At 43.8% G+C, this 19,108-nt stretch overlaps 1 protein-coding gene across 1 annotated transcript in view; it reads right to left on the bottom strand.

Annotated features, from left to right (window-relative positions):
* Positions 1–9,929, bottom strand: part of LOC102454156 (inter-alpha-trypsin inhibitor heavy chain H3) — a 44,019-nt gene extending 34,090 nt beyond the window's left edge. The window contains exons 1-5 of the mRNA XM_006127587.5: positions 9,791–9,929; positions 5,828–5,848; positions 2,483–2,649; positions 1,574–1,678; positions 986–1,148 (exon numbers count right to left, since the gene is read on the bottom strand). Of these exons, the coding sequence (XP_006127649.2) occupies positions 986–1,148; positions 1,574–1,678; positions 2,483–2,649; positions 5,828–5,848; positions 9,791–9,883 (549 nt within the window). The 5' untranslated portion in view covers positions 9,884–9,929. The remainder of the gene's footprint in view (positions 1–985; positions 1,149–1,573; positions 1,679–2,482; positions 2,650–5,827; positions 5,849–9,790) is intronic.
* Positions 9,930–19,108: the final 9,179 nt, after the last annotated feature.

The raw sequence follows: 19,108 nt of genomic DNA, 5'->3' as shown, positions 1-19,108 counted from the left end.
CACAAGGATTTGGGGCAGATGTCATGTCCTCTAAAAATATCGTACTATCAGTAGCATGAGAACCTATCTGATTATGATTTCTTTAGGCTGCAGTATGGTTTTAGTCTTCTGCATAGTGTTGTAAATAATGATTTAAGCATTTTTTATGACCAGTCATGGAATACATGCTTTTAAAGCATCTCCTGAGCACACTCTCCTGGGAGAGTAAATTATTGAATTACCAATGGATTCTAGTTGGACAGATAAGGAGATTTCTTAAACAAAGGAGACCTGGGTTTGAATCCAGTGGTATGGTTTGTATGTGTCTGTGAATGCAGGCAGTGTTGTTTGATATCAGTTTGACAAAGGTTTAGACTATTCTATTAGGCTACGTCTACACTGCAGTGTTATTTTGGGATAGCTAGCCCATGTCTTAACAGCAAGCCCATTATTTCAAAATATAAGGGGTGCACTATTCTGATGTCCCCGTAAACCTCATTCCACGAGGAGTGAGGGTCGTTTTGGAATAGCATGTTATTTCGAAATAATTTGTGTAGGCAGCACCAAATTATGAAATAAGCTATTTTGAAATTGACTCGGAATAAGCTACGCAATTTGCGTAGCTCAAATTGTGTAGCTTATTTCAAGCTACAGATGCAGTATAGATGCACCCTTAAAGCATTTGTGAGAGAGAAGTGTTTCACATCCATCTTTACCTCAGGTTTGGTGATGATTTTCTCGTTCTCCAATATATCCTAGTTTAGTAGGGCTTATTGCTTGTTCCAATTAGTGAAGCTTATGTATGCAAACCAGTAATAAAACACATAATCACCATGACACACAAGCTATTGATTGGGGGCTTTCCCTTTAATTGTGAACTGGCATGGACTGTTACGAGTAATTTTGCATGTTTCAAAAGATGCACAAAATTTAATTGAATCTTGAGTTTCTATAACTACAGAATGGAACCACAGCAGGGTACAATTTAAATAACAGAGACATTTACCTCAAAGTTTTTAACAAGCTGCTTTGGCTTTACTTTAATGAACATCTCGTATTTTCCAAAGTTTCGCTTCAGCAGTTCCTCATAGACGAGCTCAAAAGTGACCTTGCTGGCTGCTGCAATGTTGACTGAAACAGTGAACTTTTCGGTTTTTCTCCCTGAAGCCCTAGAAATGTTACAAAGGAGGGAAAAAAAGGCTGCTTGTCCCTTCTCTCCTCTTGCATGTCTGTTCAAGAGCCATGCACAGCCTGACCCACAAAAATGAATGTAAGAGAAGTGAGATTTCTGGGTCTCATTCTTTATCACTAATTCATACTGAGAAGCATTTATATGGGCAGCTAAGTGGGAGTCATCACATGAATATGTACTATTCAATTAGTGAGGGTTGCATAATTAAATTTTTCACAAATCTGGATAGCCCATCACCAATCAGAAGCCCTGTCTCTATTATATAATAATCCAATAACCTTTCATATACAATGTGCGTTTTTACCAGAAGCTATAAAGTACATTCCTAATTTCATTTTTAGCTATGGGATGCTGGAATATGGAAACAAAAAGTTTAAGCCCGTTGTAAAGCAGCATTCTTACTTGACAAGACCTGCGGTCTGTCCCCGTGAAACGGCCTTCTCATATTGCTTTTTTGCAACTTCTTTTTCTTTTATGGTTCCAGGATAGGTAACACCATCAATTATCCTACAGATGAAAAGTATCTAATTTAGCTGGATGAGTTGGATTGACATGTGAACATATTATTGTGGGCTATCCTCTGCTCATTAACAAGCACAGTGTCTTATAAGAGATGGTCCTGCCAAGTGCTGAGCACTTCCTCTGAGGTGCCGAACACCTTCCATTTCCCATTTCTTCAACAGGAGTTAAGAGCACTGAGTTCTACATTTTACTAGATTAAGACTAATTCCTACTCTGAAAATAAATGAGACCCAAACCAAACTGGCTTGATGGTAACCACTGTTAAAATCTTTGGCAAACTGCTGTACCATGGCAATGCGAATATCATATTTTGAACAACGACACCAGGTGATGTATTGTACTTAAAAATGAAAAGATGTAATATTGGCCTCCATTTTCTGTCCTTCATCTGCTTTCAGCTACTATGTTCAAATATTGCTCCTAAAATATTGGGATTAAGTTATAATGTCATGATGGAAAAAATGGAGACAATGAAGCATCTTTCTAGAGATCCTAGATTTTAAAAAGTGGCATTTCTGGAAAATTTTCTTTGGGCCCTGCAAATGGGTAGAAAAAAGGGCAAATTGGGGGGTCTTATCCACAAATGCACAATTGTCTGAAGGACTCTCAAAAACCTTGCATCTGTATTTGTATCATCATTAACTTTGTTCAGGTAACATTTAAAAATCAGCCTAATACTAACATAAAAATAAAGATCTCAGTTCAGATTCTTAATGCTGCTAGTCTCTACTTCTCTGATTAAACCCTGTCAGATTCTTAGTCCATGCTAGGAACTTAAATTCTGCTCACATGCTGAAGTTGGTAATGAAGGCTGTCTTAGGGAGATCCACATCAAAAACCACTTCCTTAGACACGTTGGCACGATTGACAGCTCGGCTAGTGATGACATTGTGGGCAAATCGAGAAGTCACTTTGCTGTCAATTTTCATGCTGTAGATTTCTATGCCATTGACAATCTGAAGAATAAAAGAGGGCAAAATAATCACCAGTTACATCTGAACACTAAAACAGCAATAATTCTATGAAACAGAAACAACAGTAGGGAGTTCTAGCATTCCTCTTCAATGCATAACAGAAAAGAACAAGTTCTGGATTTGTTCAGGACCACTAAGGTTTGTTGGAGTGTTTTTAATATTGTCCATAAGAACAATAAGAACAGGCACATTGCATCAGACCAAAGGTCCAGCTACCCTGGAATCCTGTCTTCGGACAGTGACCAGTGCCAGGTGCCCCAGAGGGAATCAACAGAACAGGTGATTCATCAAGTGATCAATTCCCTGTTGTTCATTCAAAGCTTCTGGCAAACAGAGGCTTGGGATGCCATCCCTGTCCATCCTAGGTAATAGCTATTAATGGACCTATTGTCCATGAACTTATCTTTTTTTGAACCTTGTTATAGTTTTGACCTTCACATCCTCTGGCAAGGAGTCCCACAAGTTGATTGCGCATTCTGCGATGAAATACTTTCCTTTGTTTGTTTTAAACTGACTGCCTATTATCTACTTTCTCTACACCAGTCATGATTTTATAGCCCGCAATCTTATCCATCACTTAAATCATCTCTTTTCAAAGCTGAAAAGGCCTAGTCTTATTAATCTCTCTGCACATACTGCCGTTCCAGACCTCTCGTCATTTTTATTGCCCTTTTCTGAACTTTTTCCAATTCTGATATATATTTTTTGTGATGGAGAGACACCCATCTGCAGGCAGTATTCAAGATATGGGCTTACTATAGATTTATAGAAGCAATATGATATTTTCTGTCTTATTATTTATACCAGTGGTCCCCAACTTGGTGCCCGCGGGGGCCATGGTGCCCGCCGGGGCATTTGTGTGCACCTGCCAACAACCTGGTCCGGCCCCGCCCGCGGCGCACGGGAGGCGCCGGCCCCAGGCGCACGACACGCACCGGCGCCGGGTGCGCAGCGCTCAGGCGGCGCTAGCCCCGGGGCACATGCGGGCGCTCGGGCACGCGGCGTTCAAGCGGTGCCGGTGCCAGCCCCAGGAGCGCGGCTTGGGCGGCAGCGCCGGCCCCGGGCCCACGGCACAAGGCGCTTGGGTGGCCTCAGCCCTAGGGCACATGCCGGCGCCGGGTGCAAAGGCATCCCCGTCCCCTGGCGTGCCCCAGATGCGCGGCCCCGCCCCCGGGGCGCCTGGCACATGAGTGGCCCCACCCCCAGGTGCCCGGGAGCCTCTAAAGGTTGGGGACCACTGATCTACCCTCTTCTTAATGATACCCAACATTCTGTTCCCTTTTTTGGCTACTGCTGCACATTGAGTGCATGTTTTCAAAGAACTATCTACAGTGACTAAAAGATATTTCTTGACTGATAACAGCTAATTTAGATTCCATTATTTTATGGCTACGTCTACACTGGCATGAATTTCCGAAAATGCTTTTAACGGAAAAGTTTTCAGTTAAAAGCATTTTCGGAAAAGCACGTCTAGATTGGCAGGATGCCAAGCACTTTTTGCGGAAAAGCATCCATGGGCAATCTAGATGCGCTTTTCCGCAAAAAAGCCCCGATCGCCATTTTCGCAATCGGGGCTTTTTTGCAGAAAACAATACTATGCTGTCTACACTGGCCCTTTCGCGCAAAAGTCTTTCGGAAAAAGACTTTTTCCCGAACGGGAGCAGCATAGTATTTCCGGAAAAGCACTGATGATTTTACAGGAGATCTTCAGTGCTTTTGCGGAAATTCAAGCGGCCAGTGTAGACAGCTGGCAAGTTTAGACACAGCCTGTATGTATAGTTGAGATTGTTTTCCAATATGCATTACTTTGCATTTATCAACATTAAAATTAATCTGTCGTTCTGCTGCCCAGTTACCCAGCTTTGAGATCCTTGTTAAGCTTTATACAGTCTACCTGGAATTTAACTAGCTTGAATAGGTTTATCATCTAAAAATTTTGTCATCTCACCCCTTAAGCTTTTTTCCAGACCATTCCTGAATATGTTCAGGAGTACTGGTCCCAGAAGAAACCCCGGGGAAATAACACTATTTACTATTATGTAAAAATAATTATTCTAATAACAGTAACTATTATTAATTAATTATTAATTATTATTCTGCTAACAGTAACTAGTAGCCTCAGTAGCAACATGCAATCTCTAGATGACCCTGCTACTGTAACTCATGCTTTCGGATATTTATAACATTTTGAAATAATTGTTTTTACTGTACCCATTATTCCTGTGCATGCGCAGTATGGGGTGGGCACAATGATATACGTCTGGTTAATGATACTAGTGGGTGCTGTAAAGAGCAGCTGAATAGCTGGCTCATATTCCTTACACCTAGAACGTGCCTTTGTATTAAAACTGGGGTCTCAATGCCAACTGGCATCTACCTTAGAAGAGAAATCCACTTGCCTTCCTTGAAGGAAATACTTTAAAAAAAGATAAAATATTTCTGTTAGAGGCACAATGCCTAACAATGTTGATATATTGGTTGAATTACAACATTGGATTCACTGTTATTTGTTTATTCTCTTTTTACTGCATCAAGCTTGACTGACTTTGAGTTTGGGATATTACTGTATGTGAACCTCAGTAATCTGGGTGTTCCTGATCTGGGAACACCCATGGTTCGGACCCTGGAGGAGGTGGAGGAAGCGACTTTGTGTGCTGCCACTGGGGGAACGGCAGCACAACAAAGCACCGGTCTGGAGGCTTTTCCTTCGCTGCTCCCACAACTGCAAGGGGCAGTGCTTAGGAGTGGTAGGAGGCAGTGCCCAGAAGCAGCAGGGTCATGGAGTCACATGTGCCTTTGACATCAGGTAAGCCCCTTACCCCTAATTCTCTCCCAAACCCAGCACCCTCTTCCCCCTCGTGCACCCTCCCAGACCCTGCACCTCCACCCCTTAATTATGGTCTGGAGAATTCCATAATCCACCACAGCCTATTTCCCAAGGTTGCTGGATTAAAGATGTTCAAGTGTATTATGATTTCCTAAATCAAACACCTCAAGACTAGCATGTGTACCTAGAAATAATAATTACTCAAGCTGTGCTCATTGCAGTAGGACGCAAGTCTTGAAAATAGTAAGAATATTTTATTAACAAACAATTCAAACTATCACGGTAGACTGAGGAACCTCAATATCTTCAGTTATAAATGAGAAGAGAACTTACCAAGTCATCAGCACTTCGCTTCTGTAAAGAGAAGAAATTGAAAAATTGTCTCATGATTATTTTAAGAATCTGTATACAAATAAACCTACTTTAGACAGATAAACCCACTTAGCATCTAGGTAGTACTTCAGCATCTATATAGCACTTCAGCAACTTCTAAGTCAAAAGGGAGTTTTATGCAAATGAGTGATGTAGAGCCGGCCCATTGTTAGTAAATTCTAGGTTGATTCAGCCTTTGTTTTGGTACCATATGTTCTTCCATTTCTAGGTAAAATGTATTGGGTGCTGGTATTAAGTCTGGGTATACTAAAGCAATCAGTGGGAGACAGAAAATTATGATAGAGTCATTCATGATGTGGCCTATTTATTCTGTTTATGCAGCCCAAACCATGCAGCCCTGATTACTTAATAATAAGCCTCAACAATTGTGTATTTGAAAGTTAGAATTTGAATGTTACTGGGTTTGTGTTTTGCTTGGGAGACACTGAAAAAGGAGCAAGGGTGGGGCAGAATGAAAAACAAATACTAACAAACTAAAAAAAAGAGAAAGGGGGAAAAGAAAATTTAGAATAAAAATTAAATACAATCTAAATGCCACTTGGGGGACACACTCATGTACTAGCCTGGATTGATGGGAGTGGGTGATTTTGTTTGTTTGTTTGTGGGAAGAGTAGATCTTCAGTTCTTAATATCTTGAATAGACATCTATATGTGTACCTCTTTACTGCACAAAGCAGAAATAAAGAGTGGCTTGGGGTATGTCTATACTACAGAGGGGCTTTTTTCAGAAAAACGGCTGTTTTTCCGAAAAAACTTCAGTTGTGTCGACACTGCAATCACGTTCTTCTGAAAAAAAAAATTGAAAGCACAAAGGGGTTTTTCCAGCATTGGTAATCCTCGTTCTACAAGGAAGAAACCTTTTTCCAAAAGAGCTCTTTCGGAAAAAGGCATGTGTGGACGGGGAAGAGTTCTTTTGAAAGAAGAGGAAAGAGGAAAAAGCACGGGTGCCCTGGTGGCCACTCCGTGCATAGTAATCACAGCTGACATGCGAGATGGATACTATCTTTCAAAAAAGCAGATCGCTTTTTCGATGTGCTTTTGCAATGTGGACGCTCTCTTTCGGAAGAATTTTTTCCAGAAGATCTCTTCCAGAAAAGCTTCTTCTGAAAGAAGCCTGCAGTCTAGACATATCGGCTGTGTCTAGACTGGCCACTTTTTCCGGAAAAGCAGCTGCTTTTGCAGAAAAACTTGCCAGCTGTCTACACTGGCCGCTTGAATTTCCGGAAAAGCACTGACGATCTCATGTAAGATTGTCAGTGTTTTTGCGGAAATACTATGATGCTCCCGTTTGGGCAAAAGTCTTTTTCCAAAAAACTTTTGCACAAAAGGGCCAGTGTAGACAACAGAGATTTGTTTTCCACAAAAAAGCCCCGATCACGAAAATGGCGATCAGGGCTTTTTGCGGAAAAGCGTCCGTGGCCAATCTAGACGTGCTTTTCCGGAAAAGCTTTTAACGGAAAACTTTTCCATTAAAAGCATTTCCAGAAAATCATGCCAGTGTAGACGTAGCCATCCTTAGTATCCCAAGATCCGTAGATTGCAAGGGCTAAACCCCCTTTTATCCACAGGAGGAACAACCTGGTCCATATAATGGCCTAACATGAGAGAAACTCCATGTGTTGGAATACAGTTTCCTGAATTTCAGGCAGGTATTTCCCACATTGAGAACAATTTGTCTTTTTAAAGAAACTGAATCTCCGCGGGGGAAAGGTGGTTGTGAACCTGAGCTAATTATGTGAACCCCAAAATATTTAGACATGCATGTATATGTGCTTGAGGCTTACTCATCCATATATTTGTGTGAGTCAGCCCACCAGGTCACCATTTTCACACAAAATCTTATAAATCAATGGTTGCACAAACCTTTCCAATCACTCCCCCCATACGAATCACAGAATTTCTTGTGCCCCCTCCTCATTATTTCTGATCCCTTACTTCTTGCTAACAGCAGAGCTGTCTTCAGAGCTGAGTGGCACGAGAGAGGTCGCTGCTGGCCATGGAATTCATGTTGTTTGCAGTGTAGGGGTACTGAACCCCACAACAGCCACTCTATTTTGATCCCATTCCTGCTATCAATGCAAAAGGTCCAGCAGGACTTATGGGATCCCAGTTTCTTTGTACTCCCCTGGAGAACCTCTTGCACCATGCGGAGGGGCATGCCCCCCAGTTTGTGCATCATTAAGTTACAGTACAGGCAGTCCCCGGGTTACGTACAAGATAGGGACTGTAGGTTTGTTCTTAAGTTGAATTTGTATGTAAGTCGGAACTGGTACATATTGTAGGGGAAACTCTAGCCAAACATTTCTCCAGAGCTCAGTTTTATTCTCCCACACCTCACTTCCCTCAGTCCTTTATTCTCAAGATGAGGTGTCTGCTGAGAAAAGCCGCTCTGCGTCTCCCTGGTCTGCTGGGGGGAAGCAGCTAGTGCGGGGTTGCCTCACCCCGTTTGTAAGTAGGGATCTGATGTAAGTCGGATCCATGTAACCCGGGGACTGCCTGTACTTCTCCTGGACCATGGGAACGAATGAGGTCACTATTAAAATGCTGCAAACATAGAGAGGTTCCCAGAAATTAATGTTTATTTTAAATCAGTACATTTGTTTCCCCTGTAGATGGACTGTGCAAATAAGAAACAGGCCAATTTTACAGGTCAGGGAAGGCCACTATTTCGAAATGATTACAAACTCCTTCTTTCTGTTGATTCAATGTCTCATTGGTGACATTCTGTTTTTGGAAAACTGTCTTTTCATATTGCCACAATCTACCTAACATATAACCAAATGCATGAGATGTTAAATGTCATATTGCTATTGTAGGTATGAAATGCCCCCCCATTGCCACAGTACCATGTCACAGTTTTTAATTTATTTAGCCAAATGCACACACTGCAGAGAGGTAGGGTAATGCCATTACCCGCATTTTTACAGATGGCAAACTGAGGGTTGGATACCTAGATTCTCAAAGGAGTTTAGTCACTGAGGGAAACTAAGTGCCTAAACATTTTGGGGATTTGAATCTCAATGACTTCCCTGAGGTTACATAGGAAGAAGACCATGACAGAACAGAGACTTGAAGACGGGATGCCCAGTTCCTAAGCTAGTGCCCTAACCACTGGCCAGTGCTTCCTTTCTGGCTAGAATCTTCTTTGTTTCTACTCTATCTCTCTGGCACCCCAGCTACACTTACATTCTCAATTACTATGGAAGGGATTCCTGTATATACCTCTGTCCATTTTCATCTCTCAGTAGTCTACTTATGAATGCCCAACTGCCATTTCAAACTCTGAACTCTGGGTCTTTGCTAAACAGGTGTATATGGAATGCAGTGTGGGGAAAGGGGACTGGACTATACAATAATTCCTCATTTACCACGGTAGATACGTTTCAGAAAATGATCGTGCTAAGTGAAAACGTGTTATGCGGGGTTATGCATTCTGCAGCCCTACAGATGAGCAACTGTCTCAATTACTTGATAAATTCAGCAGATAAGGAGGTGTTCCTGTTCCTGTTAAGTAGCAGAGAGAGTTCTCCCAGCTTAGCCTACCTGGTTCATTCAGAAGTATGCAAGGACCCTCTCTGCCTGGCATAACCACTATATCCAGCAGTACAGCAGGGACACCATGTGCAAATGGAAGCACAGGAGGTGCATGCCTGCCCTGTCTACTTGAAGACTGATCCTTTGTCCTTAGAAGTCAATGGCAAAAGTCCTAGGTTAGGTGACCAGACTGTAGGTGTGAAAAATTGGGACAGGAATGGGGGGCAATAGGGTTCTATGTAAGATAAAGCCCCTAATATCAGGACGGTCCCACTAAAATCATGACATCTTGTCACTTTAGGACCTACTGCCTTCCATGGTGCATGAATCCTAGAAGCAATAGCTACCCGGTGGATTTTAGCTACTTACCTTGATGTTCCTGAACTGTGTTATTAAAAAGTCTGATGTTCCAAGCGCAGGAATCAATGCCAGTAAAATATAAAATAACAGATGGTTTGCCATGTTGGAAAAATGAGCAACTCTACTGTGAGGGATGTGTGCAATAAATAATGCCCTGTTTACAGTCTGTTAATAAACAACCAAATGCGATAAGGGTTAAACATTAGGCAAACAGGGAAAAAGCAAATACTGAAATTTTGAAATTATAGCAAAGTTTGTAGAAAATTATTTGGAAACTCTCTCTTCCAAACAATGTTTTAATTACATTTAAGACTGAAAAGAAATATTCTCTCTACCATATTAATATTTTGCATTATACCTAAGTAACTGAATATTACAAAATCTCCATTATGATCCTAATAGTAGCCTTACATTTTGTACACAGGCATTCTAACTCAATACTTCCACATATTCCTGCTTATTTTCCACATACAGAAACACCCCATGGTAATAATACCTAATCCTCCGTGGCTTGGAAAAGTTTTTTCAATGATACTCCCCTTCAGCTTTTTATGCTTCTTATGGGCTGCAATCACAGAATTCCCCTTGGGATTGTTCCCCAGTATGCTGATCATGACACTGACACCCATCTTCTAGCTTTCTGGGGCTTCCCCCCAGACCCTATTCTGCTGGACCAGACTCTCTGGTCTCCCCCAGACAAGGCACCAAATTGGGATCACTGCCCACCTGCAGAGCAATGCAGACATGGAACCACTTCAGCTCTGGGAGGTTGCAGTTCTAGGGCTCAGCACCCAGGAAACCAACCCCCAAAAGGGATCAACCCCCCAAAATAAATCCATATTTGTGTAAAAATTTTACAAAAGGAAAGTTCATGAGTTCATTTTGTCCTCCTGCTCACAAACAGGGAGGAACTAGTAGAGGAAGTACATGTGGATGGCAACCTGGGCTGCAGTGATCATGGGATGGTCGAGTTCAGGATCCTGACCAAAGGAAGAAAGGAGAGCAGCAAAATAAACACCTTGGAATTCAGGAAAGCAGACTTTGACTCCCTCAGAGAACTGATGGGCAGGATTCCCTGGGATGCTAACATGAAGGGGAAAGGAGTCCAGGAGAGCTGGCTGTATTTTAAAGAAGCCTTATTGAAGACACAGGAACAAACCATCCTGATGTGCAATAAGAAAAGCAAATATGATAGGCGACTGTAGTAAGTTGAGGGTCAGTAACATGGAGTCAGCAGGCCTGAAGAGAGGCAGTGCTGTGAAAACAGGTGGAGGTATCAGTAGTTTGCTATTGCAGCAACATGCCATCAATATTGATAACATGCCTCTCATTGCACAAGGATTCAATCACCATAACAATACTATTGTGTCGATCATTAATAGTATCCAAAACAATGATGTTTCACTGACGGTTGCACGTGTGGCCTATGGCAACTGAATACTAGAAATAATTAAGGAAAGTTTACTGCAAGCGCAGTTACAAAATTGGCCGCATATATTAGATCGCACCACCATCCTCAAACAAATACAAAAGCAAGGGATTCATGGAATAGCCCCAGCGTTTTTAAAATTGGCTAAATTTGACAAAGTACCCAAATTTGATCATGAGGATGGTAATACGGTGCACCTCATGATGGCAGTCCCCAGGTGGACACAGGAACCAATGAAGGTTTACTATGTGAATAGTGTGGGCACTTGGATCAACAACACCTACATACAGCATTATCCCACTGTGCATTTGGTAACGGAAGGAGGCTTGGAAATTAATCAAGCTTACTGCACGAAGCATAAGGATGGTTGCTGTGTGAATGTTATGCCACAAGCAAGAATAACAACACACTGGATGGATGGGCTCGATTAGTACATAAGGAATTGGTGGCTGAAGTGGTTCGAGTCCATGACCTGGTATGTGCCTTGGGATACTCCAACTTCACAATTCCTGGGAATATCTGCTTTGCAGAGGACACAGGCTTTTGTGTGCCAGTTGTGGGCACAATGCAAGTAGGCCCCCATGCTTTCTGACCAACAAGCAATGTAAACACTGTCAACGAAACCATTAATCCACCTGGGGCCATAAAGAATTTGTTAACCCAACTATTTCCTCCAGTGGAACACTTGTAGCTAGACATCCATGAGTTGGTAGACAGGACTAAAGAAGCTTTGATACCCATTGCTAAATTGATACAACAACAGAGTGAGGAAATAGATGAGATACAAAAAGAACTGGAAACACCTTGGTGGGCAATGCCGGAGGACGTGACTCTCCATCCAATAATCAGAACTTCGAGCCTATTATTAATGGTAACCCAGGCCAGAACAGTTGTAGTTCTATTGGGAATGTGTTGCTATATGTGTAATCGGGATAAAGATATAAAATTACAAAAGAGAGTCAAGAGAGGAATGGAAGTGGCACTGAATAATGCCATACAAAGACACCTAGCAGCATAAGGATGATATGATTGAAGGTGTGGCCATAGTAGTAAGAGTAATAGTAAAATTAAAGTGAAGGGATTGGAAAATTATGTATGTTTATTTTTTTATATAGTTAAGTGAAATGGTTATTTATGTAATTCACTATTACCGGTATATTTATCTTATTGCACATTTATGGTATATTATTTGGTATGTTTAATCGTAATCACATATATTAATATATAGGGAAAGTAATCATACACATATATATGTCAGTTATATAAGCAATAATCCATCAGAAGGCCAACCGGTAGTACCCTCATATATCACCGGACCCCACAGATTATGGTCCCGGACCTAACATTCCCAGGCCCTCTATAAGAGACCTAACCGAATTGGAAAATAAAATCTGTCCATCAGTCGTACCAGGGAATGTGCAGACCAAGGGACCAATGGGGCATGAGTGTGTGAACGATACAACAAACGTGTCCACATAACAGTGTTTACCCCACTGGGTTACCTTCAGTTCATGCATTATGTTTTTCCGGGATGATGGGTAAACATTCTCCACATAAAAGGACAAAAAGTGGGGGAATTTAGTAAACTGAGGATCAGTAACATGGAGTCAGCAGGCCTGAATAGAGGCCTGTAACATGAAAGCAGCAACAGGCCTAGAATCTAGTAAGCAAGATTTTGGTTCAGGAACACAGGAGCCAAGAAAGAGACCCTACTGATAACTGTGTAATTGTGTAAGTTAGGTGAAGCATGGAAGGACACAGGGAAGCACCAAGTACAGACTGTGAGCCAAAAGAGAGTAACGGAACATCTTAAGGAATGTCCTGGTACAAGAACTCCCTAGGAGTTAGGCACATACCAACCTAGATTCAGGACCAGGTCGGAACTGACAGGATGACAAATAGAAGGTAAGACCCCTTGCACAAGGTGAGGGGTGGTAACTAGGCAACAGAGGGTGGCAACCTGGTACATAAAGAAGTGATGTAAGTTGTTTGTACCTGTCTATAAAAGTACACCGCAAAGGGTGCTCTCTGGCCGACCTGGCGGGGGGAGGGTGCACTAGGCGCCTGAACGGCAGGTCTCATTGCCTAAACTTACAGAATGCACAGTAGCTTAACTTTGACTAACTGCTGTTAATATCTGATATATGGTATGACGTAGTGTTGGTACCTTGCTGGTTGCTAGGCTTGGGCTGTGGGTGACCCCCACTGGTTACTGTCTATACCACAGCCCAGCAGAGTAGCTGATGGGACAGGGAGGTAACCTGTTCGACCAGTTACTTCCCAGGGAGAGGAACAAACGAAGGTGGAATGCGGCCCCTGGCTGGCGGGGCAGGGCTGGAAGGGACCGTCTTTTTAGTTTTGGTCTGGGAAGCAGGGGAGAAGGAGCTAGGGAGGGGGCTGGGATTCTAGGGCCCAGCCACCCCCATCTCAAGGGGGGGGCACTGAGGCCTCCTAGCCCCAGTTCCTGTAACCAGATTACATCTGTGCTGTGCTATATTCTGGAGAAGCAATAAACTCCCTCGATTCTACTGGCTGGTGGAGTCTGTTCGTGCCACTATGGGGGTGCAGGAGGCGGGGGACCCCGACGTGCCATCACATATGGTAATAGGCCTGCCCGGTGTTGGTACCTTGTCAACGCGGGCCATAATGCACAGTGGTGTAACATTGTACTGATCTCTGTTACCAACTGTTAGAGCTTCATAATTGACAATAAACCTGCTCGATTGATTTCAAACCTTGCCTGCATCTGTCATTTCCGGGGCCTCTCAGAGATCTCCTGTGCTGACCCAAGTGCACGGGGTCTAACACTCTAGATAAAGAGAGTACCGATTATTAAGCACACAGCCGAAAGTTTATCATCACCGACGGAGTAGAGGTTCTGTCAGGAGCGCGCCAGGATGACCCAGGCCTGACGACGCTGACACTGACAGTCCGGACTACCAAAGGTACTGAAGTACAGAACACTGAGGTACGACAACGACCAGATTGGCTTACCAGGGAAATCCTTGGTGATCTTAAACACAAAAAGGAGGCTTATAAGAAGTGTAAACTTGGACAGATGACTAGAGAGGAGTATAAATATATTGCTTGAGAATGCAGGGGTGTAATCAGAAAGGCGAAAGTGCAATTGGAATTGCAGCTAGCAAGGGATGTGAAGGATAACAAAAAAAAGGTTTCTACAGGCATGTTAGCAATAAGAGGGTGATCAGTGAGGGTATGGGGCCCTTACTGGATGAGGGAGATTACATAGTGACAGATGATGTGGGAAAAGCTGAAGTACTCAATGCTTTTTTTACTTCTGTCTTCACAGACAAGGTCAGCTCCCAGACTACTGCACTAGGCAAAGCAGTATGGGAAGGAGGTAGGCAACCCTCAGTGGAGAAAAAACAGGTCAAGAACTATTTAGAAAAGCTAGACATACAAATCCATGGGTCCAAATTCAATGCATCCAAGGATACTGAGGGAGTTGGCAAATGTCATTGCAGAGCCTTTGGTCATTATCTTTGAAAACTCGTGGAGATCAGGAGAGGTCCTGGATGATTGGAAAAAGGCAAATGCAATGCCCATCTTTTAAAAAGGGAAGAAGGACAATTCAGAGAACTACAGACCAGTGAGCCTTATCACAATCCCCAGAAAAATCATGGAGTAGATCCTCAAAGAATCCATTTTGGAGAACTTGGAAGAGAGGAAAGTGATCAGGAATAGTCAACATGGATTCACCAAGGGCAAGTCATGCCTGACCAACCTGATTAGCTTCTGTGATGAGGTAACTGGCTCTGTGGACATGGAGAAGTCAGTGGATGTGATATACCTTGACTTTAGCAAAGCTTTTGATACGGTCTCCCACAATAATCTAAACAGCAAGTTAAGGAAGTATGATAAATGGACTGAAAGGTGGATACAAAGCTAGCCAGATTGTCAAGCCCAACGGCTAGTGATCAATGACTCAATGTCTGCCTGGTGGTCGGTTTTAAGCAGAGTGCCCCAAGGATCAGTTCGAGGGCTGGTTTTGTTCAACATCTTTATTAATGACCTGATTGAGGGGATGGATTGCACCCTCAGCAAGTTTGCAGATGACACTAAGCTAGGGGGAGAGGTAGATACACTGGAGGGCAGGGATAAGGTCCAGAGTGACCTAGACAGATTAGAGGATTGGGCCAAAAGAAATCTGATGTTCAACAAGGACAAGTGTAGAGTCCTGCACTTGGGATAGAAGAATCCCAAGCATTGTAACAGACTGGGGATCGAATGGCTAAGTAGCAGTTCAGCAGAAAAGGACCTGAGGATTACAGTAGCTGAGAAGCTGGTTATGAGGCAACAGTGTGCCCTTGTAGCCAAGAAGGCTAACGGCATTTTAGGGTACATTAGTAGGTGCATTGCCAGAAGATCTAGAGAAGTGATTACTCCCCTTTATTTGGCACAGGTGAGGCCACATCTGGAGTATTGCATCCACTTCTGGGCCCCCCACTATAAAAAGGATGTGGACACATTGGAGAGGGTCCAGCAGAGGGCAACCAAAATGATTAAGGGGCATGTGACCGATGAGGAGAGGCTGAGGGATTTGGGCTTATTTAGTCTGCAGAAGAGAAGAGTGAGGGGGGATTTGATAGCAGCCTTCAACTTTCTGAAGGGAGGTTCAAAGAGGAAGGAGAGAGACTGTTTTCAAAGGCGACAGATGGCAGAACGAGGAGCAATGGTCTCAAGTTGCAGTGGGGGAGGTCTAGGCTGGATATTAGGAAAAACTATTTCATCAGGAGGGTGGTGAAGCACTGGAATGGGTTAGCTAGGGAGGCATTGGAATCTCCATCTCTAGAGGTTTTAAGCCCCTTTCTTGACAAAGCCCTGGCTGGGATGATTTAGTTGGGCTTTGTCTTGCTTTGGGCAGGGGGCTGAACTCGATGACCTTCTGAGGTCTCTTCCAGTCCTGGGAGTCTATGCGTCTATGAGGCTGTTCATCTTTTTTATTGATGTAGTGGAGATATGCACAGTAGTTGCTCCCCCTCAGGTAACAATTATTTACACTCGGCCTAATAGTAAACACAAGTGTTTTATTAATCACAAAAAAGCTGGATTTAAGTGGCTGCAAATGAAACCAGGCAGAACAAAGTAAGTTACTAAATTAAAATGAACAGAAAATTCATAGGTAGTTATAATTCACTAGGAAAGTTGTTACATGCAAATTCTTACGCTAAACAGTTGTTTCTATTTCAGGCATAAGCTTCAAGTAAGAGCTAATTTTTTACTTTGACTTGGGTCTCCAGCTCTTCAGAGTTCTTTGTATCCTCTTAGGGTATGTCAGGCAGTTTCTAAAGCTAGCTGAAGACAACAGGCTGATAGCTTCCCATTGCTTAAACAGAATCTCCCCCAGAAAAGGAATCTTTTGTTTGATATCCCCTTTCCCATGGAAAAACACCAGATTCAAAATGGATTCCAGTACAAGGTGGCATGGTCACATCTTTCTAGACCAATCGCCTTTGGATTTACAGGAAAAACAAGGCTGTTTACAAGAAATTGAGTTGATCATCGAACCATTATGTTGCTGGAACACAAATAATGGCTTTCATTAGCATATTTAAAACTATAAACAGATTCACACTTCATATTTCTAATTTCACATACAATAATGATACATGCACAGAGATAGGATATACAGATCCAGAAGACTGCAATATTAAAATTGATAGGTTACATGAGATATTTTGTGTAAAGCATCTTTGAGTTATGCATATTCATATTCATAAGCTAATTTTCAAAAAGCATGGGGGAGGCAGCATAATGCCTCCATGAGCTGGAAACACTGATTGCTTTTCCAGTGCCAGGAGCATGCTGATGGATCAAAAATTATATCTTAAATATAATTGATGTAAATAAAGCAAATAAATACATCAAGAAATGAAAGAAGGAGCATGAGTGGTGAGTGGTTGGACATATAAGAAGCCTAAGATAAAGCCAGTGTAACTATGAATTTACTGACTCTTTTACATTTTAGATCATAGTCCTAAACTTATGCAAGCACATACCTAATGTTGTGTGTGTGAATAGTCAGGTTTGTGCTTAACTGTTTCCATGTTGGAGAAATTTCAGCTCCACCATTGTGTTTTGTTTAGGTATACTGTAAGGGGGAAAAAGCTCAACTTTAAATAAAGCTCAACTTGACTTTCTTTAAAAATTGTTTAAAAAAATTAAATACATAGATTACAACCTAAAGCCAAGATTTACCAAAAAATGGTTGCCTAATATCAAGATTCTAAATCTAGATTGAGATATCTAAATAAGCAACCTAATTTCCATAAATTCTGAGTGCATAATGATCAATGCTAAGCTGCTGGGTGCTGAAGAGATGGACAAACAGGTCCACACTTGTCTAAGTTTAGCATATTGGCCTAGGATGCACTGTGATTCATGTCATGGTTCCAAAGTCTCAAGTCTGTGAGTGCTGTAGCAGTGAAAGGGGCACGGAACAGAAGTGAGGAGGTCTTCGTTTTGGAGGGTTGGTGTTGGTCTTAGGAAGAAAAAACCTTGAGTGAGACAGAAGTACCTATGATGGAAATCACAGGTTTTCAATTACCCACCGCAGGCAGATCTAACTGGTACCTGACACATCCTCTAGGCCAGTGGTCACCAACCAGTAGATCGGGATATAAAGGGCTGGCAGGTCAGCTGCTCCTTCCCCACTGCTGTGCATATCCTGCCCATTGCCTTGGAGCTGTCCCCTCAGGAGTCTTTTGCTTGCTGTGGAGGACGGGGAGGTAGATGAGAGGTGCTGAGGTCAAGGTGCCCCCTCTCCCACCCAGCATCTTATCTCCACAGGGCAGAGAAGGGACACAACAGGACTTGGGATGGAGTTTTCTGGATGCTTTTGGGAGTGGTGCAGGGCCAGGACAAGGGTGAACCTCCCTCAGCTCTGCTGCACCACCACCCAGGAGTTAAACAGTGGCTAGCTGGAGCCCACATCCCGAACTCCTACCCCAGTCATGATTCCCCTCCCCCCCCCCAAGTCCCTGTTTTAGCCCCGCTGTATCCAAATGTCCTCCCAGAGCCTGCACCTAGAACCCCCTCTGGCAGCCCAACTGCCTACCCCAGGCTCAGCTCAGAGCCCCTCTCACACTCCAAATCCCTGAATCCAAGACCAGAGGCTGCAGCCCAACCCTCTGTCCCAGCCTGGTGAAAGTGAAGGAGGACGGGGGAAGGACGGAGTATGGAGTGAGCGGAAATGGGGCCTCAGAGAAGGGGTAAAAGGAGGCAGGACAAGGGTATTTAGTTTTGAGGTAGATCTGGGATTGCACTTAAATTCAAAAAGTGATCTTGTGCTTAACAAGGTTGGAGACCCCTGCCCTAGGCGGTCTGCAGCTCTGCTGGGCTAGAGGGGGGCACTGCATGCTGGGACCTGTGCCCTGCGGCATGAAGGTCTGCAGAGCTAGACGCAAAGCACTGCATGCTGGGACCTGCCCTCCCCCCAGGCTGGAGGCAGAGCACTGCATGCTGGGACCTGCCCCCCCCCCCCCAGGCTGGAGGCAGAGCACTGCATGCTGGGACCTGCCCTCCCCCCAGGCTGGAGGCAGAGCACTGCATGCTGGGACCTGCCCCCCCCCCCCAGGCCGGAGGCAGAGCACTGCATGCTGGGACCTGCCCCCCTAGGCCGGAGGCAGAGCACTGCATGCTGGGACCTGCCCCCCCCCCCCCCCCCCTGCCCCCCCCCCCCAGGCTGCAGGTGGAGCATTGCATGCTGGGACCTGCCCCCCCCCCCCCAGGCTGCAGGTGGAGCATTGCATGCTGGGACCTGCCCCCTAGGCGGGCTGCGGCCTCTCGTTTGTCCTGCGCCCTGGGCTACATCCGCAGAGCGGCTCGCACCAGTGGCGGCCCTGGGGCAATGGGGCTAGTGGCCCCCCGCCAGAACT

The sequence above is a fragment of the Pelodiscus sinensis genome, chromosome 11, assembly GCF_052426305.1.
Source record: "Pelodiscus sinensis isolate ZL-2025 chromosome 11, ASM5242630v1, whole genome shotgun sequence".
Taxonomy (NCBI): domain Eukaryota; kingdom Metazoa; phylum Chordata; order Testudines; family Trionychidae; genus Pelodiscus; species Pelodiscus sinensis.
This window is presented reverse-complemented; position numbering and strand designations above follow the sequence as displayed.